At 41.1% G+C, this 27,105-nt stretch overlaps 1 protein-coding gene across 9 annotated transcripts in view; it reads left to right on the forward strand.

Annotated features, from left to right (window-relative positions):
• tjp1a (tight junction protein 1a) overlaps window positions 1-27,105 on the forward strand; it is a 113,882-nt gene that overhangs the window by 1,127 nt on the left and 85,650 nt on the right. For all 9 annotated transcript variants that reach the window (XM_057347262.1, XM_057347265.1, XM_057347266.1 and 6 more), the window contains exon 2: window positions 8,526-8,673. In XM_057347262.1, coding sequence (XP_057203245.1) covers window positions 8,526-8,673 — 148 coding nt within the window. The remainder of the gene's footprint in view (window positions 1-8,525; window positions 8,674-27,105) is intronic.

The raw sequence follows: 27,105 nt of genomic DNA on the forward strand, positions 1-27,105 counted from the left end.
ATAGACAACCTTATACATTAACCTCACTATATTCATTATCTTAATTAAATTTGTGTATGCCGGTTGAATAGAGGTTGATGTTGAGTGAATAATACTGTATATACAGAATAATACTGTATATACAATTTTCATTTATCTTTTACTTGGTTTGAATTGTACAAACAGAGAACCTGTTTTACCCGAACACCTGCTGACATAATTTCTCACATCTTATTGTTGAGTTTTAATTAACTGACAGATGGAAATAAGACTTAACAATGTTTTGTTTCTTGTGCACACCCAGGATTTTCATTCCTATTTTTTCCAGCGCTGAAATTGTATCCGTAATGTAATACTAGAAGCGAATAGGCACCGTATTGACGAATGTCTGGGGAAGTGAAGTGAATCAGAAAAGCTAATACCTAATTGAATAATATTTCCATTAAATAAATGTGTGATAGGTTTTCTTAAATAACCTTGACGTATTTCATGCTTGCAGAGTATTCCAGAAATGTTAAAACAACCATAGTTTTACTGAGGTTTTTTCACATCTTCTAGTCTGTATATGAAGGATATTTCAAATGTATTTAAAGGAAGTAGTGTGTGCGTATATGGTGTACACGTCTGAATATTGTTTTTATGGATGAGCGTAACAATATAGCAGAAACCTTTTATCCTGTCACTTGTGCTTTTCTCAAAATACACATGAGGGTGGGTCAGGGGTTCTTCGCGCCCACCCCCCGCCTCTAAGCTGAGAGCAGTCACGTGCATGATGAAGGGGGTGGGTCTTTCATCAGAATAATGTTATATTATCGCTATGATGGATGTGTTCACCCCCAACCGCTTGTACTGTAGATATTGACTGCCTGCTGCTTCTTGCCCAAAGCGTGTTCTTGGTAACCAAGCATGTTGATGGTGAGAGGCGTTTTATGCTCCCCATGCCTGTCTGTTGCATCCTACAGGCTATTGTTCTACACCTGCCTAATGATGAATGAAAACACCCCAAGAACAAGTTTCTTGAACGACTGAATTATTGAATTAACCTAACTAAATCAAATTAAAGTGCATTCAGTGATTTTCCTTGTTGCCTAAACTGACCACAGATGCTTCTTGTCCAGCAGGCTAGGGACAAGAAATCTCACTACTGACTGACACTGACTGCTCTCTACCTTTTGACTCCTTGACTTCTTTAAAAAACCTGCCTTCTGGGAGGGGTGATCACATACACCCTAAGAGTTTTTACACCTCACAGGCTGGCCAGGACGATTATGACCCCCAAGGATTCTGGAGTCAGATCTGCTTCCAGCTGCGCTGATTCATAGTATGCACCATATTGACCCGCAGGAACGAAAAGCATGTATTTGGTTGGCAAGCCGAAGAAGCAACATAAAGGCATGACAAAAAAACTCACAGGCTGTTTGCACACTACATTTCAAAAGTTTAGGGTCACTTACTTTTATTATTACTTATTACACTGTGCTCTTAAATACATTATTCTGATTGGTCAGCTGCCACATTCCAAAGCATTCCATTTTTCGAACTCATCAATTTCAAAATTTTACACAACGGTTCAAAGGTTTATGTTTGCAGGCCCCATCAAGGGGTGTTACACTAGAAAAGTCTATCAAGCCCCTTTTCCACTGACAGGATACAGTTGTTGGACCTGGTGCCCGTGCTCAGAAAATTGGTGGTCCTTTAGTGGAAAACATTGGCACCACACTGTCATTAAAACCTGTTAGTCTCAGACAGGAAGCCACTAACATCAGAAATCTAAAAACGAAATGTTTTTCAACAACAACAATTCAGTCAAAACGTACACTAAAAATAACTAGACCACCATTAGATCCTTCTCATGGAAATCAGCAAAGCTGTCTGCACTGAAAATGTCTGATGTACATTGAGTTTTTAGATTTGTCATCTGTGTTATTGTATTTGTTTATTCCTGAGCAGGTTACAGTGTGTAGTAGCCTAAGGTTAGTTACATGTTCAAGTCTGAAAGAGGTTGACAGTCTGCCCCATCCACATCATGAGCACTGTCTCCAGCAGAACCCACAGGAGGCCTTGAGGCTCATGGGAAGGTAAAGATAAGGAGACTCTTTTCACATGACAGACCTGCTCATCGGATGTTTCTGCAGAAGATGAGATTCCAGAAATGCCTAAGATGATTACCATAAAGACATTAAACACGTCATCTCCATCTGGAGGATACTACCACAGTGCCTCTCCATAGGTGAAGTTTGTCCATTCCCTATGTTTTTTATTCCCGTTTGTTATTTAATACGAATTTGTCAGTGCATGTGGTGTTGAGCTTGGCTTGTGCTTTGCTCTGGGTTACGGGTGCCAGGTTGTGTTTGTGTATGCCCTTGCGGTTGGAGGTGGGCCTGTGACCGTTGTACTGTCATGTTTGATACACGTTTATATCCCTAATCTGTCTCTCCATCTGTTCAGCTTTTGATCGCCTCGTGTCAAACGCCCGGCACTAAGATTGCTTTTTGTAAGAAAATTTTTTGAGTTATGATGTTCCCAATTTTAAGTAAGCAAAACTAGTAAGTTTTGAGTTTGTTGTACTGTTGTTGACTCCTTTTAATTTTGAACAATTTTAAGTAAGCAAAACTAGTAAGTTTTGAGTTTGTTGTACTGTTGTTGACTCCTTTTAATTTTGAACAATTTTAAGTAAGCAAAACTAGTCAGTTTTGAGTTTGTTGTACTGTTGTTGACTCCTTTTAATTTTGAACAATTTTAAGTAAGCAAAACTAGTCGGTTTTGAGTTTGTTGTACTGTTGTTGACTCCTTTTAATTTTGAACATTTAGCAAAGTAACTTTTTTTAATTACAGCTAAATAAATGAAAGGTCTTAAGACAACCTAAACAGTTCAGCTGCATCAACAATTAACAAACAGCCTTCACAGAGAGTGATGCAACACACACACACACACACGCACACGCACACACACACGCACACGCACACGCACACGCACACGCACACGCACACGCACACGCACACGCACACGCACACGCACACGCACACGCACACGCACACGCACACGCACACGCACACGCACACGCACACGCACACGCACACGCACACGCACACGCACACGCACACGCACACGCACACGCACACGCACACGCACACGCACACGCACACGCACACGCACACGCACACGCACACGCACACGCACACGCACACGCACACGCACACGCACACGCACACGCACACGCACACACACACACACACACACACACACGACTGCTATTGCACCTCCCACAACCTAAGCATAAGCACCACTCTTCTGAACGATGGTAACCCCAAAAGTCAAAAACACAACAAACTCTTCTAAATATCCAAGATAATTGAACATTCATCATTAACAAGGCTTTTTCCTTTCTAAAAACTCATAAAATAACACTTCATTTCAAAATTTACTTTCCTAATGCAGTCTCACGCAAAGCATGCTGGGAACTGAATTTCATTCTCAACAAATCATCTTGAATTAACTTGTTGAAATTAAGTTAAACTAACTCAAAAGTAAGAATTAGTTACAGGAACTCAAAACATTTAAGTTAGGAATTTTTTTTATATAAAATTAAGTTTACACTACTTAAACTGTTTAATTTCTTTGAACATTCGGGTTTACAGTGTGATAATACAACCATGCTACTCCGATTTTCATGCGCTTAAAGTTTTACATCCTTGTTTTGTATGTTGTGACTTTCTAAACTCATTCACCCTATTAATCTGGTTTGCGTAATTACATGTCATCTCGGGTAAACTGACTCTGGGAAGAAGATCAGAGTAAAAGAAGGGTGAAAGACATCATGTCCTGTTTGCTGCGGCCACAAAAGCCTGTGCAGTGTTAATGGTATTGAGAGATCAGTGATGAAGATTGACCTCTGAATGATGGCGTGAAGACTGGGACAGAAAGGTGACTTCCAACAAAGCCGTGTGCTGTGTCTGTTGTGTTTAAACTCTTCTTATGAAGTACTTTGTGTATGATAATACCTGCTCCCCTTAAAGTTATTAAAAGAGGGCTACCTAACCCTAAGGTGTCAACTTTAGAGAATTTGGACACATTTGCAGATTTACTTTGACCCTTGATGTCTTTGATAAGTTGCTCTTGATTGCTCTGCAGAATGCATTCAGCTCCTGCCAGGAATGGCTTCAACACAATGTCACATGAGACTGTTTGGAAACACCTTGATTTGTTTAATAGTTGTTTCCCCAGAGAGCAATGAGATTAAAACAAGGAGCAGACTTTTGCTTAAATGTCACACTTAGATGTTTTTCCAGAAAAAAGAAAACCCCACTAACCCCACATGTGTCGTCTCTAGAATTTCAGAGGCGTCCCAAAGATGTTCCTAAACATTATATTGGCTGCACTGTCCACATTCTTTGGTGTCTTAAAGGGATAGTAAAAAAGTTCTTTCATTATTTGCCCTTATGTCATTGTGTCACCTGTATATGACTCATTTTTTCCATGAAACACAAAAGGAGATATTTTGAGAAATGTCCCAGTGATTTTGTGCCTATACAGTGGAAGTCAATGAGGGCCAGTGTTGTTTGGTTTTCAACATTCTTCAAAATATCTGCATCTGTGTTGTGCAGAAAAAAGAAAGTCATACAGGTTTAGAATGACTTGAGGGTCAGTGAATGGTGCAATCATTTTTATTTTTGGTGAACTGTCCCTTTAATGTACTGTATCTCCATAATTGTCTAATCCCTGTCCATTTTAATATTCGCATCAAAGATTTTTACGAAAACATCTGAGATAAACATTTGAAGGTGGAACATTCATGATACATTACTGAAAACGTATTTACGTCTCCTTTGCTTTGAAAACATTTGAGTAGTTTAATTGTACAGTAGATGTAGCTTTTTAGATATATAAAATAAAATGGCTAGAATCACACCGAAAATAATACTAATAAGACACATGATAATGCTAAAACCATAAGCACTTTTTAACTTGAATTTAAGTCGTACTGTTAAGCAACAATTTAAAAGGGGCCTCAAACTGGACTGGGTAAAAACACGTCCCTCAGAGTCTCACTTGTCTGCATTCATCTTAGAAAGACTCGATGACTGCTCGTGTCCTTAGGACACTCTCTTCTCTTAGTCATTCAATGTACCCTTAAAACACTCCTAGCTTGTGACCAGCGCGCGCCCAAGCGCCGTCTTGTATTCGCTCATATCAGGTGCTGTGGACGTGGCGTGCTGCTCTGATACAAATACGTGAGAGGTCCTTGCCCTCACCTTGGCATCCTATTGAATGGATATATCCTAACAAGGTAGTGTCACAATCACTGAACTGAGTAATGGATCTACATCGGTGCAAGGTCTCTGCTCTTCCGGCCATGCAATGTCATGCAGCGTGGCCTTGCTGTGCTGCTGCTGCGGGGGCTATCTGTTTACACTGAGCCCTCTCACGAGCACATCGCTTCTGTCGGAGCATGCAAAGTATGTGAGTTAGCACGCATCATGTACATAGGCTATTTTAACAAACCCCCCAAATGGATATAAATGTGACTGTATCAATATATTGACACTCATGGTGAGGGAGTCCGTTTCAGATTTCTTATATAATATTTCAACAGCATGTGTTGGAGCATTCTTTCTGAACTTCTGAAGATTTTCTTACTCAATTTAATATATGTGACCCTGGACAACAAAACCAGTCTGATGGGTCCATTTTTTGAGATTGAGATTTATAGTCATCTGAAAGCTTTCCATTGATGTGTGGCTTGTTATGATCGGACAATATTTGGCCAAGATACAAGTATTTAAAACTGGAATCTGAGGGTGCAAAAAAATCGAAATATTGAGAAAATCGCCTTTGAAGTTGTTAATCAGAGGCGCTGTAGCAGGCCGTTGCTAAGAAGAAACAGGTTTGTTTTAACGCTCTCTATGGGCTTACCGCTGTAATGATTCCCTGAAATCTCATTTTTCGTTTGTTAAACTAAATGAAACACCAGTCGTCTTTCTATTTCTCACACTAGATCTTTCACACTAAATCTAAAACTGCATGAGTTATGAATTGATGTGATCTGCTCACCATGGGTGGTTCTAGAGTGAGTGGATATGCGGGGCTTAGCCCAGAGACTCTCGTCTAAAAACTAGAAACGTCTACCGTAAGCCGCGCCACTATGTAATTTTTTAATGCCGCTGCTAGCAAGGTCCGCAACCATGAGCCGTGCTCGCCGTCAAGATTTCAGGGTTCCGGTAAAAGATAAATGGATTTGTAGCACCGACAGGCCTGAAAAAAGAGAGTGTCGAACGTGAGCGCTGCGACCGCGTTGCTTTCTATTTGAGTGCACTTGCCGCACGTCTACATTTTAAAAAACTTGTGCGCGAAAAAGATCTAAAATGTGAACGGCCCCAAAGTGATGCAGGGCATGGTAATAAAAACATTCAGGGCTTTACTGAAAACGCCCACCCATAGCTGCTGCTCACCCTTGCCCATGTCCATATTGATAAAAGCCAAGTTTTGCGTGGCCATTTTTTGGGGGTCATAATTATGTTAGTTTCGTAAATGAGGGCCACTGTTTCTGTGATCTAAAAGTTACGAAAATAATTTCCTCTCAAAATCAATATTTAATGTCATTCATTCCTTTATTTCGTAGTAGCTGTGTAATTAACAACTCAATGTAAAATCAGTTGATGATTATAATAAAATATGATAGACGTTTGTGTCAATTGTGATTTGCGGCAATGACCGTCTGTATATATCTGTGTGTGTGGTGTTTCAAAGCCAGTGTGTGGTACTGTAATAATAAGCTGGAAGGGCAGCTATTTCTAAGCAAGCCTTCATGTAACATTGATGAACTCACCTCTTAGAGGAGTCGCGACTCTGTTTTTCTTTTAAGATAAATTTTCTGTTTGTTGTGAAGTTGAGACGGGTGGATAAACAGGGAAAGCTGCTTAATATTTTAGTGCATTACTCTTAAGGGCCAAGGAAAGGACACTTCACTTTGTTAGATTCTCCCTTGCCAACCCTATCCATCTCTCAAGCCTAAATTTGGCATTTTTGGGTGATAAACATTCAGCATTTTGTGGGGTTTATTCTTCCCAACATAGGGAGTTGTTCTCTCACCTTATCTTACCTTATTGTGAAGATGGCAAGAACGTGTCAATTGCAGTCAAAACTCTTTCGCTCTAGTTCTCAAGCCGGTATTGTAAGCTTTGGTTTAGTAGAGCGTGTGAATGAACAGAATGACAGAGAAAATCTGTGTATGTGTGTGAGAGAGAGAGAGGTGGGGGTTGGTGAGAGAGAGAGTTTGGTGGCAACAGAAGCTGGTCCAGATTGAATGCATTGCTCTTGGGTTTAGTGTAAATCCTCTAGGGATCGTGGGCACTGTGGAGGTCACAGGAGAGAAGTCCAGCTCTGGTGCTCTGCCTGCCAATCAGAGGGATTCACAGCAGCGAATGGGATCTAAGGCTCTCACTTTGGCCGGTTTGGGGAATGAATTGTTGAGCTTGCTCTGCCAGGAAGCTAGTGAGCACGTGTATCAACTGGACCACCAAAAGGATCCTGTCGCTCAACCTGCCTCTCTTTTGGGAAAGAATGCTGATATGGAGAAAATAGCTGAATATGGAGAATTGTTGTATCGTAGTCAATACAATCCTATAGTTTAGTACAGTTTAATGCCTTTAATGGTTTTGCTCTACATTCTATGGAGCTTGTTTGATTTGACAGGGATTTGTGCTTAACGGGTACGCTTCAAACTCTACGCTTCAAACTACGCGTGTGTCTCCTCAGTTTGACAAGAGACAGCTGCAGGAAAATCTAATCGGAAGGTGATACTCATTCCGAAAGGCCACAGGGGTTGCATACATCACTCAATGACAGGGTTAAATCAAATCTGTTTTTCCCTCAGGATTGCCTGCCTTCAGTAGATCTGTGGATTTTGCCCCAAACAGAATAAAGACACAGGAACATTGGTCAGCAAACGTAGAGTGAGATACTATAGCGAGATTGAGAGGTTAGTATGTGAGAAGAGTTTTAGAAATAGATACTGTAAAAGGACAAGAAACATTAGTACAGACATCAATGAGAAATTGAACTCATAGCCTCACAGACACATCTCAGATTTTACCTAAGGGACAATTGAAACTAAGGGGCAAATTTAAAAGAAGACATAAATGCTAAAAAAAGATGTTATATGCCATCGCTTATTATAATCTTTATGCACCATTAAATTCTTTATGAGCCTATGGAAGAGCTCAGTCTTCTAACAGATTATTGTAGGGATGTGTGTGCATCGTTGACAAATCACCCACACAAAAGTTAGGTGTCCAGAGTGCAAAGGTGTTCTGGGTGGGTGGTCCTCATATTGGCCCGAATCAAAAGTCACTTTGATAGTCTGGTCCTTACAGTAGATGGCCACATGGGTGTCTCTTCATTGGCCAGTTTAAACATTTCACCAGTAAATCCAGCCTAATGCAAAGTCATTTGCTCTGAATTGGCAGGTTAGATAACAGCTGGTCTGATTGAGCATGAACCATCACAGCATGCCATATGATTATGTGTTAATGTCTTTTCACTGCAGGGTGCCACCTTGTTCAGATGCCCCCGCCGCCTCTGTGGCCGCACCACCCGCTGCGACTGTGAGTCAGGGCAAACCATCACTGCGCAGGATCAAGGGCCGCATCCACAAAAGCAAGAGCCTGGACAGCATAGATCTACTGGACGGCAATGTGAGTCAATACACTACACGCAGAGATGATGTCATTCAGCATTCTCCTGTTTGTTTATTGAGCTGAGAAAGTATTAATGTATCCCTTTAGCTTGTCTGTGATTGGAGGAAGTTAGTTACAGCTGTGAACATTTACGAGTTTGCCCTGAGTGTTTAAAGTGATAGATCTTCCGAAAATAAAAATGCTGTCATCATTTACTCACCCTCTTGTCATTTCAAACCTTTATGACTTTCATTATTCCGCACAACACAAAAGAAGATATTTTGAACAATGTTATTAACTGGCCCCCATTCACTTACATTGGTTTTGTGTGCATACAATAGAAGTGAATGGGGGCCAGTGCTGTTTGGTTACCAGCATTCTTTCAAATATCTTCTTTTGTGTTCTGCGGAAGAAAGAACGTCATAAAGGTTTGAAATGACAAGAGGGTGTGTAATTGATGGCAGAATTGTTATTTTTGGGTGAACTATCACTTTAAGGATAACACTGGGGTTAAATCCTGTCAAGATGATAAAATGTGCATCACTTTTTGTCATAGTCAGCTTGAATTGTGAGCATCGCCAGATTGGCAAGACGTTTCAAAGTTTTATTTTTTCTCTGCTCTAAGGCTGGGTTAAATATAGACTCAGATAGATATAACATCTTTCTTCCTTTTTCCTCCTGAGATAAACATAGCACGAAAGTCTATTTTCTCAAAACATGATGTTTGCTTATATCAAAATTGCTATTTTTACTCAAAGCGTGACACAGCATTATTGTTCTATTATTTTTGGACTAAATGTACAAATTGAAAGGAGCAGTGATAGACATGGCTTGTAGAAATAAATGTTCTGACCTCATCACCATTAACAAATCACCATATTGCTGACGTTCTGTCCGGCACCAGTTCATTCTGTCTGCAAAAATCACATTAATCTATTTATTTTAATTCTCTTCTGTTGATCTAATGAGTTCTGTGAGTTTCTATTATGGCATCAATAGACATTTCATTGGAGTGAAGTTAATCTGTAGCCTAATGTAAATTCGTATTATTGTGCATTTGCTCATTTTCTTTTTTTGAAAACATATGGGCAATTCCATGAAAATCTTTTCCGTGCAAAATCCATGCAAAACAGTTTTTCCCAAAGGTACCTTACTGATCACATGTCAATATTTGGTGATTTAAATAAAGCATTTTTGTGTGTGTGTGTTTTTAAAGCGTGATTTTCCATAATCATGGAAGTTAATTGTCACATCCATAATGGTCCATATTCTTCATAAATTGGAAAATGTAATTATAATAACTATTGTATGCCCTATAAAACACCATACCTCCTTCATTTATTGTATATTAGTGCTTCTGGTTTGCACATTTCAATTCACAGAAATACTAGAAAGTATGTTGTAAAAACGTGAGCGTCCTTGTATATGCTGTATATATTTTTAAGTAACAGAATACAAGATATTTTACATTTTCATCAATGCATTTGGCAGACGCTTTTATCCAAAGCAACTTCTACATTTGTTTCTGAATATATGCAATCCCCTGGTGTCGAACCCATGACCTTGGCATTGCTAGTGCCATGCTCTTACCACTGAGCCACTGGAAAGCTTTTTAAATTTACTCACAAACTCACAAACTGTCCTGATTTCTGGAAACTAAAAATGCTTGTCACTGGAATCCCGTCTTGTCGTGCCCAGTGAGTAAGGACAGTGTGTAATAGTCCCGAGGAGCTTCACGTTAGCCTACATCAATTTTTGCCCTGAAGCGGAGGCTGACAGACAGCAGCACAGTAGGTGGCATGTCCCCATTCATATTCCACCCTGCCTGATGATATCAGATTACCTCTGAGATCATGTGATGCGCAAAAGTGCGAGTCACATGAGCACGTGCGGAGCTCGCTGACGTCAGAAACGCATTGAAGTGCTGCTCTCGAAGCATATGGGTGAACACACACATCAACAAATGAGTTCAATCGGGCTCCCAGTGTGTGTCATGCATATGATAAAATTGTTTCATGCGATCCGCCCGGGGCTTGTGAAGAAAACTTTAAAACATTCCATATGTCGTTTGCTGAGTGGTTAATTTCAGAGAGAAATTAGAGGAGTAATCTCACAAATTAAATAGGTAAGATGCTTGATTCAAGCCCTAAAAACCTTGATATCCTCATGAATCTGCCGTGAGTTAAAAGCAGCTTGCCTGGCCGTGGTCATTTCATGTGCACTCACAAAAGAGACCCGTGTTAGAGGGGGAGGGATGTGCTTTCTGGCACAAACACCAGTTTCAGAAATCCAGCATCACGCTAATGTGTTGCTAATGCACTGTACTAATACAGCCGGGACGTACACACTTTATTTCATGCTTGTGACTCAAAGCAGACTTGGTTAACCCCTACAACGGAGAATTACACAGGCACAGGCCGACTCGTTCATTTGTTTGACTCTGTTTCTGGTCTCTGAGGGATGTCTGGATGTTTGATGTGCTCTTTAGTCTTTAACTTTAGCCATTTGTGGAGTAATTAACCTCTCTTCCCCTGAGCTTTGCTAACCGCCATTACTTTTGCTGAAGCAATTTTTCCCCGTTGACATGCAATCGCTGCATCGATCGCAAGCGTGTCCGTGCGCGTCTCGATAGAGGGGCAACCCCACAGAGGAAGCCTGATGGCGGGCCGTACGTGAGGAGACTGCGTAGTTGCTAAATTTAGAAATGGTCTCATTGCAGTTCACAGGAGTTAATTTATTATTGATGTTAAGGATGTGGACGAGGGCTCGTGTCCAGGGATGTTTATAACCTTTCTAGCCTCAAACAAACAACAAACAGGATCCCGTGATGAAATTGGGAATGTGTCACTGGGTGGGACTATTAGTTTGGTTGATAAAGTTCTATACCCAGTTATATTCACCCAAGGGGCAATTGATGCTTTTTATGCATTATGCAACATATGCTACACATGCTGTGTTTCTCACGCTGAGAATTAATGATCGTGGAAATAAAGTTTCCTGACAAAATGGGAGTTTTATTTCAGGCATGAATGTAAATCATCTAAACAGCTCAGGCAACAGCCTTTTATCTCTCACTCCATTAGCACAGACTACTTGATAAGTCATTTACTTTCCTTTTTTCACAATCGTAATCTTTTTGAAGTCAGTTTTTCCAGCAGGTCCTCACAGGTTCATCTGGGAACAGCTGATTGGCTCAGGTTTTTGTTGTTGAAGGCCAAATTCCACTTGTCCGCCCTTGATAGTTTATTTACTTTGTAGCATTCTCTCAAGGCAAATAGAGTATTTCTAACTTGAGAGAAAAACACGTTTTTTTGTGTGGAAGATTGGCCTGATTTTGAGCTTAATGGAATCGGGGAGGAATTCCCTTTACAGGAATGAGGTTGCATTTGCCAAGTTAATTTGACAGTGATGTAAAATCCACTGAAGTTGCATAAGAGTAATAAAACAACCCAGATTCATCAGAGACCTTGAGATGGAGACAAAGATGTAGAAAAAGAATATGCGCGTGCGTGTGAGACGGACAGAAAAGGGATAAAAAAAGAAAAGGAAATTTGGATGTGAAGGGTAAAAGCGCCTGTGTGAGTGTGGCATCAATCATGTATCACTTCTAAAGACAGTGTCCACATTGGATCAACACATCTAGATCCTCAGGTCAAAGGCTTGCTGCATGTTACAGCTGTTGAATTACAAATAGATGCAAGCTAAATGTGCAAATTGAGATTTCTTCACAGATCTAATATCATTCATCGCTGAATAAACACTTTATACAACCAAAGATCACTGGTTTTTATAGCAACTTTATTTGGACAGAAATGCTCTCTGAGGAGAGTTACCAATAAGCCCTGTCAAACAGAGGCCGCTATTAATTATTCAGAGAAAACTGTGACTCTTTCTTCTGTCTTTAAATGCAAAACAGCTTCTAAATTATGTGGGACAAAAGAACACAGATCAATAATTTAGAACAGTCTAGTGTGTGTGAGGCAGAAGAAGCTCGCTGGGAAATGTTGGCCTGTTCTCATCTGCCCTTGATTGTCAAATGCAATCTGTCATTTCTCTTCATAGGTCGCATGCCTTAATGCTAGAAAGCTTTGGTAAAATGGTTTGATGTTGAATGTAATGAACAGAGAAATGTGTACATTTTATACTATAAGAGACATCCCCTTTTGGAAGCATGTGAAACCAGTTGCCCTCCTAATCGCATTGGGTGAAGACTAAAGGCCAACATGTCACGCATGTTTTTAAAATTGAAACAGCTTCCATTAGGCTTTTGATGGTGCTGACAGAAACTACATTTTTATCAGTTTCTGTTTAAAAAGTGTTTGTTTTTTGTTGTGTGTTTTTGTGTACTTGTAATAAGGGAAAACACTTTGTGAGTGCATCTTTCTGTAGTGGTCTTTTTTGACCAAATTGATGGAAATCTTTTCTGACTGTGATCATTTTGAATTCACAACGTATTTAGCCAATATTCTTTATTCATGCTGAGTAGTCTGATGGCTGATTCACTTATGATGGACACCCAGCAGTGAAGTAGGACACGCACACACGCGCACCATGTTTTTAGAAATTTTAATTACTTTTTTACTGTGCAAACTGTATAGTGTGCCCTAACCTTCACGTAACCAAACCCTGACACAAATCTTTCTGTATTTTTACATTTTGCATCATTTAGTTTGTTTAATTATCAATTTACATAAATTTACACAATGTAGGTGGTCATGATGCACACACACATAGAAACCTGTACACACATAGTATGTTGGGTTCCCTTTCTGTCGGTCTCTCGACGTTGTGTCGAGCCGACAGATGGGGTTCGTCACTGAGAACCAATCGCTTCCGACTTCTTAGAAAAGGCCAATGAAATTGGCGAATGAAATTTGCATGCCGGACTCCGCCCCCAGATATCCGGGTATAAAAGGGAGACGGCGTGCCTCATTCATTCACCTTTTGTTCTTCGGAGCCTTCGCTCATGATCAACAGACTTCGCTACAAGATAGCAATTACAAGACTGTCCATTCCTGCGGCGACTTCCCCTGGGCGTCTCGGTGGTTCCAGAAGTGTTCGAGGTTTTTACTCTAAAAGAGCAAATTTCTCCAGCGTGGCATGTGCCGCTGTTCTCGTGGGTGCAACACACTCATTGAGGAGGGGGACGGACACGAGGTCTGCTTCCAGTACGCTGGGGCAGCCCTTGTGGATACGTCCTGCCCACACTGCGGGCGGTTGACGATTCAGACGTTGCGTCACAGGTGGCAGTGTTCCCATGGGACTCAGCCACCACCTCGTCTGCTTCCCGTTCCATGACAGCAGTGGCTACGGCCCTGCCGTCTGCTACGGCGAGCAGCGAGGGTGATATGAGGATTACTGTGAGCGCTAATCCGTTAGCCGGCTCGCGGACTGTTCGCACCTTGTCTCGCTCGTCTGACCGTTCCCCATGAGACAGTCCCACCGTCTCGTTCCTCAACCACGTATTCAGAAACGGTGCGTGATGATGAGATGTCCGTTGCAGCATCGGAGGGTGACTTACTGGCATCAGACTCCAACGATTCCTCGGAGCTCCCTCCCTCGGGGGGTCGAGCCCAGGAAGAAGCGGACGTCGAAATGTCAGCCGTGCTTTCCCGGGCCTCCGGCATTGGATTGCAGTGCACCGCACTGCCTCTCTCAACGCTCGCGGCTGGATACATGGTACCTAGGGTTTGAGAGCGGCTCCAAGCCGCTCTCGCCCCCAGTGCCGTGTTTTCCCAGAAGTGCATGAGGAACTTAGTATGACTTGGAACGCCCCTTTTCGGCACGTGCACGTCAACTAGTTCCATCGCCCTTTCTTCACTCGATGGTGGGGCAGCTAGAGGATACGTCGATGTCCCCCAGGGGCTCGACCTAGACTCCCGTCCAAAGCATGAGGGTTTTTCGGCATCTTAGGTGTCGAGAGCTTACTCTGCTGCGGGCCAAACTGTCCCCTCTCTCCGCGCTATGGCCATCCTGCAGGTCCCTCAGGCCAAGATGTTGAGAGAGCTCCACGAGGGTAAGACCGACCCAACGCTTATGCAGGAACTCCGCGCCATCACCGACCTCGCTGTACGGGCGACCAAGGTGACCGCGCGGGCCCTGGGTCGGGCGATGTCCACACTTGTGGTCCAGGAGAGGCACCTCTGGCTGAACCTTGCACAGATGAGTAATGTCGAGAAAGTCCGCTTTCTCGACGCATCCATCTCGCAACGGGGGGCTGTTTGGTGATACTGTCGAGCCGCAATTCTCGACAGTAAAGAAGCAGACAGAGGATATCAAGCATATCCTCCCCCGCTGTGATTTGGCCGCCCTCTGGCCGTCGAGATCCCGTGCACAGTCTGCTTCCCAGCAGCCCTGGTCCTCTTCGACGAAGAGTTTTCTCTCTCTCTGGGTGTTTATCACAGCCGCTCTCACCCTCTACACGACGGTGTTCGGCAACTCAACGTTGAGGCGAGACCCAATGTCGAGGATAATCATCAGCCTAAGCACTCTCAATCGATGGTGCGTTGTGCTACATCATCGCCAGGCAGGTAAAACAGCAGAGCCGATCTCCTCTCCGGGAGCCCCCCCACGACGAGGGATCCACACTGCCGGCCATCGAACCACCCCCCGGGAGGTCGATGAAGCAGAACGTACCCCTAGCCTCCCTGGATCGGTCCCTGGGAGCCTGACAAGGCTTCCCAAACCGTCACGGTGACTACGGGATACGATTCGTCTCGGCCAAGCAGTCCAACTCCCCAGACGCTCCCCAAGTGCTTCGGGCCGAGGTCGCCACCCCTCTGGAGAGGAAGCGATCATGCTCATCCCTCCCATGAGTTCTCCCCTATCGGCGAGACCATGTTGGTATCTCCACTAAACTCCTCCCTACGGTAGGAAGTGGTCTTTGTAGCGCATCCCCTATTTGAGGAAGTAGCGCTTACCCAGGGGCCTTACGGTACCGGACGGCTTCTCGCTGTTAGAGAAACAAGGCCGCCGCCTGTGAGGCCGAAGGCAGGGGCCTTCCCACCTTTCAAGAAAAGCTCTGGGACCCCCTACCTACCCACTGGTAGGTTACAATTTCGCGGTAGCGCTCACGGCTGACACGCCCAGGCCAGTCACCGTCGCTTCGCTAGAAATTGTGACAGGGCACAGTGTTGTGGCGTTTTCCATAGGAACCCCAGAAAGGGAATGTCTTGGTTACGGATGTAACCTCAGTTCCCTGATGCCACAACACGTGCTGCCCACTGCAGCAGTCGTGAGAGGTCTCACGCTCCTCAAAACAAAGGTGAATGAATGAGGCACGCCGTCGCCCTTTTATACCCGGATATCCGGGGGCGGAGTCCGGCATGCAAATTTCATTCGCCAATTTCATTGGCCTTTTCTAAATCGGAAGCGATTGGTTCTCAGGGACGAACCCCATCTGTCGGCTCGACACAACGTCTCGTTCCCTCCATCAGGAAACTGAGGTTACATCCGTAACCAAGACGTTTTCATGTTTTTTTTCTGGAGACTTTCTATAGAGACAGTCCATCATTCATGATGAATTTAATACGGTACATACTATATTCTATCCCATAACCCTCACCCAACTCTAAACCTAACCCTCACACAAACTTTTATACATTTAATACCTGAGGACTGTATATTTAATATCTCACTAACTGTGGCCAATTTCCTCTTTAGAACTGAAAATCAATAAAACTACAACAAAAAATCCTACACACAGAACGAGTAGATTACACCACATTGGCTGTAATGGAACAAGCACAACAGGAAAACAAACAAACAAACAAACATATCATCGCAGCATGCCTGGATCAGGTCCCCACTCTTCAGCATCAGAACAGATGCACTTTGCCAGGCTTCTCATAGAGAAAAAAGAGTGTTGTTACGCATTCGTATCTGCTGTGTTTGGTGAGATCACAGCACTGTTGCTCGCTGTGGAGAATGCCGTTATTGTGCTGTCAGATATCACACAACCCCTCCTCCCACCTACTTCTGTTCTGTCCTGCACTGACACCATAATAAACCTTAAATCACCTTAACACCAACACGCACACATGCATATGCAAGCCTAAATCCATGTTATTTATGATCACGTTAGCTTTTTATACAAATATAACCTTTAGGTTAACACCATTTTAGCCCAAGCATCATTGTGTACACTGGGGAATGACAGCGCTGGATAATAAATGGGCTACTCGCGCTTGGAGGAACATGCTGTTCGGTTGGGTTGTAGATCACTGATGTGTCTCACGTGCTCTTATTAAACGCCTTGGCAAATGTTTCCTCAGGTCTTAATTAAAATGAGGAGCATTCATTAGATGTTTGAAGCTGGTGATCATTCAGTGGGCCATCACGCCGAATCGAAGCCCTGAATGTAAGATTGAAAGAGTTAGCCGTAGAAATATACCTGAGGATGTGCCATTACTCCATGCCATCATACATTTTATAGACATGCAGAAGGTCAGGGGAAAAAATCAAAGCTTAGGGCCAGTAGATGGAATTTTGATTTACGATGTTGTGGTGTGCTTGTGTGTGTGAGCGGGGTTCTTGCGAGTGAGTCGATCAGGTATGTAACCTGTGTCGTGTATGATCTTATAGTATTGTACAATGTTTGCATCTTGCTTATGTGGATTTTTATCATTAGAGATTCTTAAAGTCAGCAATTTGCATAGAGGAAATGTGAAGGGCTGTTGACATAGGATGCTGATTTTTATTGTACTTTTATGTAAACTAGCTGAATTCTGATATTAATATGTTACAAACTGTGCACTGCGTTTAGAATGTGGCAATGCATGTCCATTATTTTCGTTGATTGTGCATTTACTGCACAATTGCATGCGGGCACAACATCAAACACCAACAGGTTCACTCGCCCCTGAAATTCGCCTGCCACCACTGATTCAGTGCAAGCCAAGGGTTTCAAGTCTTTTAGTCTGTTGCTATGGAAACAGTTGGCCGATGGCGGAAGGGGGAGAAGAAGAATGATTCTTGATAAATTCTTTTTTAATGGAGAGAGCATACGAGAATGAGAGACTGGAGGGGGAGGTAGATAGAACGTGAAAGGGAGTGAGAGAGACACAGTTTGAAGGTCCAGCGATGAAGAGAGTGGGCATACTGTTTATATTTGATACGTTCTTTCTAATTCATCCTGCTTTGCTGGGAATGGAAATGTCTCATAGCAGTTTTACATTAGCTCCTGAATTCTGTTACAGTATCAGCAGAGACAGTGAGAGAATCTAAGTGGTTGGGCTGCTTCATGTCTTGTAGAGAAGACAGACAAACAACAGTCCTCAGCATTCTACACCTCTTACCTTTACAAATTTATTTCGCCTTTGGCTGTTTTACACTTCCCTAGTGTGTGTGATATGAGCTTGGGGGAGGATGACAGGGCTGTTTGTGATTTAAAAAAGCAACACAGGTGAATGAAATATGAGCTGTAGATCTGGCAAATATTATGGGGTATGTACAGTATTTTTTCACAGAAGTATCACAATATTCATAATTTAATGTCACCCTTTTACCCGATACTGTATAAAATTTCACCTATTTCAAGTCACAAGATTTTAAATTATATTAAGCTGACTGAAAAAATATAGCTGCATTTTGCATAAATTTTAGTTTTAGTTTTAAATTTTGAAACGATTTCAACTTCATTTTTAAGTCAGTTTAATATAATATACAATCAAGTGTAAAGCCAATTTGATTTAACTTAAAACATTTAGGCAGCTTTTGAACTAATGATTTTAGGTACAGCTGCGGAAAAATTAAGAGACTGAATTGACTAATTATTGGTATGTGTTTATAGGTAAACTTATCGTTTTTGTTTCATTCTGTGAACTACTAACAATATTTCTCCCAAATTTCAAATAAAAATATTGTTTTTAATTGCATTTATTATCAGAAAATGAAAACAGGAGAAACGGGTCAAAAGAAGAGAAAAGATGCTCTGTATTTTTCAGACCTAAAATACTGCAAAGAAAAGCAGTTCATATTCACTTTTAAGCAATACAACAGTAATATTTGTACATGTACATGTATTGTTCATGTGTCTTGTCATGTTGACAGTCTTTCACATTGCTGGATGACTTTATGTCACTCCAAATTGAACTGAAAATCAACAAAAACTGGTCTGGAATGAAAAAACTCTAGAAATGCAGATTTAATGAAAATTTGGAATGGTCTCTTTATTTTTTCCGCGGCTATAGAAATAGAAGAAATTTTATACAGTGCTGAGGGAAAAGGTGGTTTTTAAGTAGAATTTTTTGACCACACTATGAGCACAAGAGATTGATACCTCAGAAAAGTCACACGCTAAAGAAAAATATTTTTTATGTTTTACAGTATATGCATCAATGTAAATAGTTACTTTTGCAGAAAGACACATTGTAAACAGCAAAACAAAACAATTCAGCGTTTTACAGCTCATAGCATCAGTGGAGCTGTTCATACGTGCTTGATTGCATTTTCGTTGTCTGGAGCTGTGTGTTCTGTACCCAGCACAGGCTCCACACCCTCGGGCTTGATTCATCATGGTCCATCCCCTCTGCTGTGCCCCATTAGGATCAGAGACTCTATTTCTGTCCTCTACCTGTGGCGGGATATGCCGTACATTGCCTTCATAACTTCGCAGCTAAATTCCATTAAATAAGGGAAAGGTTTTGTGTGCGCAATTCCATTAAATAAGGGAAAGGTTTTGTGTGCGCCTCTTTCTGACAGAATGCTCTGGAGGACTTTAAAGGAAGTGATGGGGTCTAATGGAAACCTTTTAAAGAGGGTTAGCTGAGCTGACCACGCTGCTGTCTGGACTTACTTCAGTCAGTAAATGCACTGGCCGATGTCCTGTGATCTTCTGCCAGAGACGTTCATTGTGTGCCTCTGAGAGTGAGAGAGAGAGAGAGAGTGAGAAGGAGAGAGAGAGACTTGAACAAAGAAAAAATGTAAGACAGATGAAAGGAGATATGTCTGCCAAGCCATTTACTATGGAGTCAAGAAGCAGATATTGACTGTTTCGTTACGTAACTGCTAAAGTAATTAAGGTAAAAGATTTGCTGTCCTGTTGAAGGTCACGGGTCGTCCTATGCCACACACTATTTCCTCTTCAGTTATTAGAAAACCAAATTTATGGTCCATAGGTTTGATTAATTGCTTTGTCGATACTCGTATCATTGAGGCTCTTACACTTTAGCATGATTTACTTGCATTTGAGGTACTCTACCTATAGGTTTATGTAATACACGGTCTTAGAAGAAAGCAGGAGTCCCCCTTATTTGCAACCTCTTGTTTGTGCTTAATATGAATGATGTTTAACGCAAATCACACACACTCACAAAACCGTTGTTAAATGTTAAATGCAATTCATATCTATTATCATTGTTTACCAAGACTTTTTGATGTTTGTCATTTTAGAAACCTAGGCCTACTTTGTTAATACAATGGCACATAATCTTTAAAAAAGTAATATAAATGTGTGTTAAATAGTTGTTAAATTAAACAGTGTAGCCCGAAGTACAATTGTAAATATGTGTTTACAGATTACCTAAACTAGCAAATACAAATTTTAAATGGCATAGATCAGTTCATCCACATTACTGCAATAATCCCTCAGCGATAATAGACGTTCTTCCCATATTATTTGCTGTACTTCTCTTAGTGACCTGCAGAGGACAGAGTTTTACCACTTTCTACATCAGTACAAAATGAATGCAGCTACAGTTTTACACATGTACAGCATACCGTTGAACAATTTAAAGGACAGTTAAGCACATTCCCCTGCTCCAGCTCACTGACCCTCACTCTCGCAATTGCATTTGAGGATGGTGAGGTCTTTTTGATCTGTTTGGGGTTGCCTTAAGAGATGCACTCAATACAGAAGAGCCTGGTAATATGATTATATGCCATGCCGTGGAGCCGAGTGCTTTAAATCAGCGTGCGAGTGTGCTTGTTTCCCTGATGGGGGATGTGTTGTGGAGGAGACAGCACTTGGTGTGCTATGACGTTAATCGGGTTGGGGTGGACCTGTGCATACTCTTGGGCTTTATGTAGCACCAGCTGAGGTCGCCCTGGCAGAGCACCTGCCAGGTGATTTAATTAACTCCAGATGATGTTATAGTGACTACCAGTGGATATTTTTCTTTCTATACACCCACTCTACACATGTGTTCTTTTCTTAATGAGGTTTGCTGGAACAAAAAGGAAAATTCTGTCATTATTCAGTCATCCTCTTGTCAGTTCAAACTTGTATGACTTTCTTCCACAGAAAAAGATATTTTGAAGAAAGTGAACTGAACAGCGGTGGAACCCATTCACTTCTGTTGTATAGACACACAAAAAAAACAATGCAAGTGGGTGGCATCGCTGTTCCGTTACCAACTTTCAGCAAAATGCCTTCCCTTTAAATTCTCCATGTATGCAATTATTCGTTAAAAACATAAAAAACATAAACAACATGATTAGTTATGAACTTTAAAGAAAATATGTGCTGTTTGTCTCTAAACTTGCTGATGGTGTGTGCATATAGTTGTTGGACGTCAGGTTAAGTGAGTGAGTCAGGCTTTCAATAAGATTACTTTAGTAGTTTAGTAGTAGTAACATGATTTCTTTAATTAATGAAACAGCCTCTCTGGCTGCCATCTGCACCCGGATGTAAATACGTAAGTAACACCCACAGTTTATGTGGTCAGCTCAAAGGAGTTATAAATGCAGAAAGTGGAATGAAAAAGTTTTAGTTTGATTAGAATGAAATATGACTTCATTTTAGAGATAAAACCCAGACTCACTCAACGCTCTGAGCTTGTAGCATCACTGTGTCTTTATAGCTTGGAGGTATACTGCCTATTGCTGTTTTTTACTGCATTTGATGAGCAGCCTCTCTCTCTTAACCATCACTTTCACTGTTCTTCAGACATGCATACAAACACAGGCTGTCAAACAAAGCAAGAAAAAACCTTAAAGCTCTCATTCTCTGAATTGAAACGTTACCTGCTGCAGCCCATTCAAACAAGTATAGTTCCTCTCTGTTAATGCCTCAGGAATGAGTGTTTGTCTTTCCCTCTTCTGGGGGATTAAGTGTACACTATACTGCAGTCCTGTTTTTCTTTAATAACACCTGAGCTCTTGTATTTGCTGTGGAGATGGACGGCTCCTCTTAAAGGGACAGTTCACCCAAAATGAAAATTCTGTCATCATTTACTCAGCCAAATCTGTATAAATGTCTTTGTTCTGAGGAACACAGAGAAATGACAATGGTAGTCAAAAGTGCCCCGGAACTGTTTGCTGTCCTACATTCTTCAAAATATCTTCTTTTGTGTTCAACAGAACAACGATTTTTGTTTGGCTATACGCATTCTTTCAAATATCTTTATCTGTGTTCATCAGAACAAAGAAATGTATACAGATTTGGAGCAACTGGAGGGTGAGTAAATGTGGACACTGACAGAATCAGATGCCAGGACTATAACCACCAAAGACAACATTCGGGCAATAGTTGGCCAACCAAAATGTTAAACAACTAACTGTTGAATTATTACGTCCTAAAAATGTGGTTATATTCTTAGAGTTGGAAAGCCAGCTGTCGACTATCTAGTGTAGCTACAGTAAGAATGTGACTGCACTCATTTCTTAAAAGCTTTTAAAATTTGAAACATTATAAATAAATACAAATAAAAATGACTTTTCAATACATCAGTATTAAAAGTAACAACTCTGTAAGATCGATCATGTTACTTAAGTCTTTTCTCTTTCTGGGTTGGCAAACAGTCTGCAATCCATGAAGCTACTAGTTTTACCCTGCAAATGTCTACATAAACTTAACAGCTACAGTTCCAATACAGTGAACGGAATACTGCTGGAAAGATGTAGATGTGTAGATTTATGACTGTTGGACTGTGCAGTTGTTTACTAAATGTTTGACTGGCTTAAAGTGAAAAACTTCAAGGGATATTTCACCCAAAAAAGTTTTACTCACCCTCAAAGCATCCTATTTGTATATGACGTTCTTCTTTCAGAATAATGCAGTTCAGCTGGAGTTGTAATTCCACTTATGCTGGCTCTTCCAAGGTTTAAAATGGTATTTGGATGAATGATGGATGAGATTTTGATGCTCCAAAAAGTGCATCCATCGATCAAAAAAACAGAAGACCTTCTGACCGTTTGTTTAAGAGAAATTTCCATATTGACAACTTTGATAACGATAATGTCTAGCTTCCATTGTCCGTCAGCCACGCGTGCATGTGAGGATAGCGGAAATTCCGTATGTATAGCATATGTCGTAAATTCCAGTGATTAACCCAACATTTTTTTGAAAAACCAGAACGTCCGAATGTCCGCGTCTTTTGGCGGAATGCTATCCTCTCATGCACCCGCGGCTGACGGAAAACGGAAGTTAGACATTATCGTAAAACATGGGGAAATTTTTATTTTTGGGTGAAATATCCCTTTAAATAATGTATCACCAATTCGTTATAAATATCTTTCATTCGAAGTAAATTTGAGAATCATTGTCTAATATTACATTGTTTTGGGCAGGGACTCTTTGTAATCATTCCCAGATGTCTTATTGAACAGAGTTTTTTTAGTTTGAGATGTGTGCAGTAAATCAAAATAGCAAAACAGACACCCCTTTGCTGCAATATTTGAAGCTACTCCCTTAACAGGAATGAACTGATTCATGACACAAACAGCTGGATGTAATAAGTCGATTGGAGCAAGCATCTTACGGAAAAAAATAAAGGTTAGTAAAAAAGTAAAGAGGATTAGAATGAGAATCGGTTGTTCTAGTGGCCAGCAGGTCAAGATGAAAGGAGAGTCTAATTGATGTTGATGATGAAAGCTCATCCTCTCCAGCCAGCTGCTCATGAATCCACAACACCATTGATCATCTGAGGACCTGTCGGCCTGTCCAAACACACCACAGCACTTCGGTCAGTTTTTATTCTGACTCACACACGTTTAAGTGCGTATGCATGTATTACAGAGCATCTGAGAATCATTTAAAGGGTAAAACTCGCATTTTTCATCTTGTGCATTTGTGCAGGTGTGTTGACCTGAAGGCAAACAAAACACAAGCAAGACCCCTTGTGTTTTTCATTTCCATTTCCCTCCCTCTCTCTCTCTCTCTCTCTCTTCTCTGCGTGGGGGTTGAATGAAGACCTCCTGTGTACTTTGACATTCCACACAGTCCAATGAAATTAAGGGTGAGGCTTTATGGAAAAAGTGAGGAATGTGCCATGGAATGTTTCTGTGTTCGACTCCAGACCCTTCCACTTGACCAGACGTCAATCCAAGCGCCCTGTCAAAGCGCCTGGCCACTGAGAGAGGTGCTGTGTCCCTGTCTCAGATGTGAGGAGACTGTAATTGTAGAGCAGCAGGTTTTTAAATCAATACCAGTGCGCCAATCACCAGCGGTGTCATCTGAATTATAGTGTGGCCTTGGTAGATGTCAGGGTGCATTTGGTGTGCTGTGAAGCAGCTGAATCACTCCCATTCTCTGTATGCTTCTGGATTCCCTCTTATTACCCACGAGACTTCAGGGGACAATTTATCTCCATTTTTTGCTGTGCAGAACAAATTGTCAATTGAAGGAGAAAAAAAGATTCAAGTGTATTTATGTGCTTGTGTACATGTTTGGAAAAACATACATAAGAAAAAAAAGAATAAGAAAAAGTTGAATAATTTCAGCTATGACAACATAAACACTGCAACCCAAATTGTTGGAATAACATCATGGGTATATACTGTAAATAATTCACATGCTATGCTAGATCTCATCCCACGCCTTACAATGAATGGATTTTTTTCTTCCACTGGAATGCATAACGTCATTTGTTTTCACCAGATGGGAATCCTTTTAATCTATAAAATTATCTGTCAAAAACATGTTACACTTGATGTTTGACATAGCCTAAAACAAGGATTAGCCGCTACTGCTGATATAGTTATTTTATTGTTTAAAAGACACATAGAATTTGTGCATTAAATATAAAAAGCGACTAGCACAATGTTTTATATTTTGCTCACTTGTGATTTTCAATTATGCCAAATGTTTAAGTCTAGAGAAAGTAGTAATTTTATCCAGTGTAACGTTTCTCCTCGGTTCCATTGAACACAGCGTCATCAATCTACGCAATCGTTATTGTTTTGAATATGCAACCTCTAGTGGCAAAAATTACATACTGTTCCTTTAACCTGCACTATGGCAAATATCAAATGTTTGTTTCATACACAAACTAATGCTAGAATCTATGTTGTTCATTGGAGAACTTCATTAATGTATTGCTGTATTGAGTACACTAGTCAATTGCAGTACACGTCTAACACAGCTGTGAAACTGAGTTGTTATGCATCAACACAATGTACTGATTGTATTTCCTGTTGAATGAAAAATAAAGAATACAGTTTTGAGTGTTGTACCAATAGAGTGCATGTTTGTGATGTTTCAAAGGTCATTTGGCTATACAGAGGTTGTGTATACAGGTCATACACAAAAGGTCATGCTATAGTAGGTCATGAGCTAAATCAGGAGTCTTCAACTAAAATCGCTTGAGGTCCAGTAAACGAACCCTCCTTACCAGCCGAGGTCCGGACAATTAAATACCTAAAAATATGAATAGATGTTTTTTTTATATCTATACGATGGCATAACGATGTCTGACAACAATATAATGAAGGAACATGTGCAAAATGCCCTAATCTCTAAACCTGCACTGAACATACATTCATTTCAACATCAACAACTTTAAAAGAAAACTAAAGTGTTGTTTTCTGCTGAACTGAGATGAACAAATAGCAGCATCAAGTTGTGACTGATCATCCTCTGATAACATTTCAGCTCTTCTTGTGGCTGTTGCAGCTGAAAGGGGGTTTGTGTCATATTTTCTTTTAGTTCATGTCTTTATTTTCCTTCTAAAAGTGTTTCACAGAAGCCTCCATGCACTCTTTTACTTTTTTCCCATCAGTAAAGGGCTTTTTATGTTTTCCTAAGATCCACTGTATTCTTAGTGAACATTCATATGCTGGTTGTTGGGCGGTAAGTGAGTGAGGGAGGACCCGTGTAGATCGCTCCTACTGGGCTTTCAGCTAATATATTTTCCGTGTCCTTACCTCGACTGCTGCGGGTAAGTTTCTTCAAAGTGTCCACGTCTAATTTCATAATGCTGTTTAAGGTTTCCACTTTTGACAACTGCAACAGACTCCGAGCAAATGAGACAAACCGGTCTCGTGCATGTCGATGCAGGAAGAATAAATGCAAATCTCTCGACCCATTCATCTCGGGAAACATGGTTTTCGGCGTCAACTTTTCTAACTTTTGAAAAGGACATTGTTTTTCAGTCACTGACAGTTACATCTGTCTGCGCGCTGTGCAGCGAGTCTGTCTCGACTCTCTTCACTCATCGACGTCTGAACGTAGCGACAGTGCGCATATGTTAACTGTCCGTGGCGCCGTAGGACCCAAACTGCTACTGAGCGGACCTTGATGTGCCTGGTATAAATTTGATTGCATTAGAAAATAATGTTAGGCATTCATTTTTTTTATTATGTCAAAAGTCTTTGAGGTCCGGACAGACGCATCTCGCGGTCCGCATTCGGACCGGAGTCCACTAGTTAGTGACCCCTGTGCTAAATAATGGCTGCAGGATACTGTACAGTCTGTGCCTCCATCACATAAGGCAACATCATCTCTCTCTCTCGTTCATAAAATTTTTATATTCTACTTTCCATTATTGCAAATTATACAACTTTCAGTTCAGTTGGAGTACCATTTGACATAAAAGAAAGAAATTGTGTGAAAATATTTTGAAGGTAAGTTCTTAGCACTGAGGCATACATGTATCTATAAAGTTTCTCTTTTGTTGAGTATCTCTTCTCTCGTTTTCTCTCTCTCTACCCATAAGGCTGTGTCAGTAGTCATACACTAGTAGTCTTATGTGTTTGGTATGACTCAGTGTCACACTTGCAAAGAAAAACTGGAAAAAGTAAAACTCCCACACAGCATCTGACCTTCCAATAATACTGAGCTACTGACCTTCCCTGAAGTCTGAGAGTGTGAGTTTAATGGCATGTGTGCAGTTCTGAGACAGAAAGAGTGTCAGAGACAGAAAAGTGTGTTATGAGTGGAACCCGCTCCCCAGTAAAAACAAAATGCAAAAATAGATGTGGAATGTTGCTGTGAGGGGATGGGTGGGGGTGGGAGAGAGAGGAGCAGGGGGCAACCAAAACAACTGTCAGACACTTCTAGAACACTTCACTGTAAAAATCATCTTTTTAAGTTTCTTTTTTGCATGGGTTATTTTGAGTTGTACTGACGTCGAAAAGTTGAGATAAGTTATAATTTTGTCAAAACAAATAGATTGGAGAAATCAATTGAATTAACACAGTAAATTGAGTTTAGTTGACTACAATAAAAAACAGTGTAGTTATGTATTGAAAACCAAATCAAAGCCTAAAAATGTTGTGCATGTTGTTGCATGC

Source organism: Triplophysa rosa, linkage group LG1 (genome assembly GCF_024868665.1).
Source record: "Triplophysa rosa linkage group LG1, Trosa_1v2, whole genome shotgun sequence".
In the NCBI taxonomy this organism is placed as follows: domain Eukaryota; kingdom Metazoa; phylum Chordata; class Actinopteri; order Cypriniformes; family Nemacheilidae; genus Triplophysa; species Triplophysa rosa.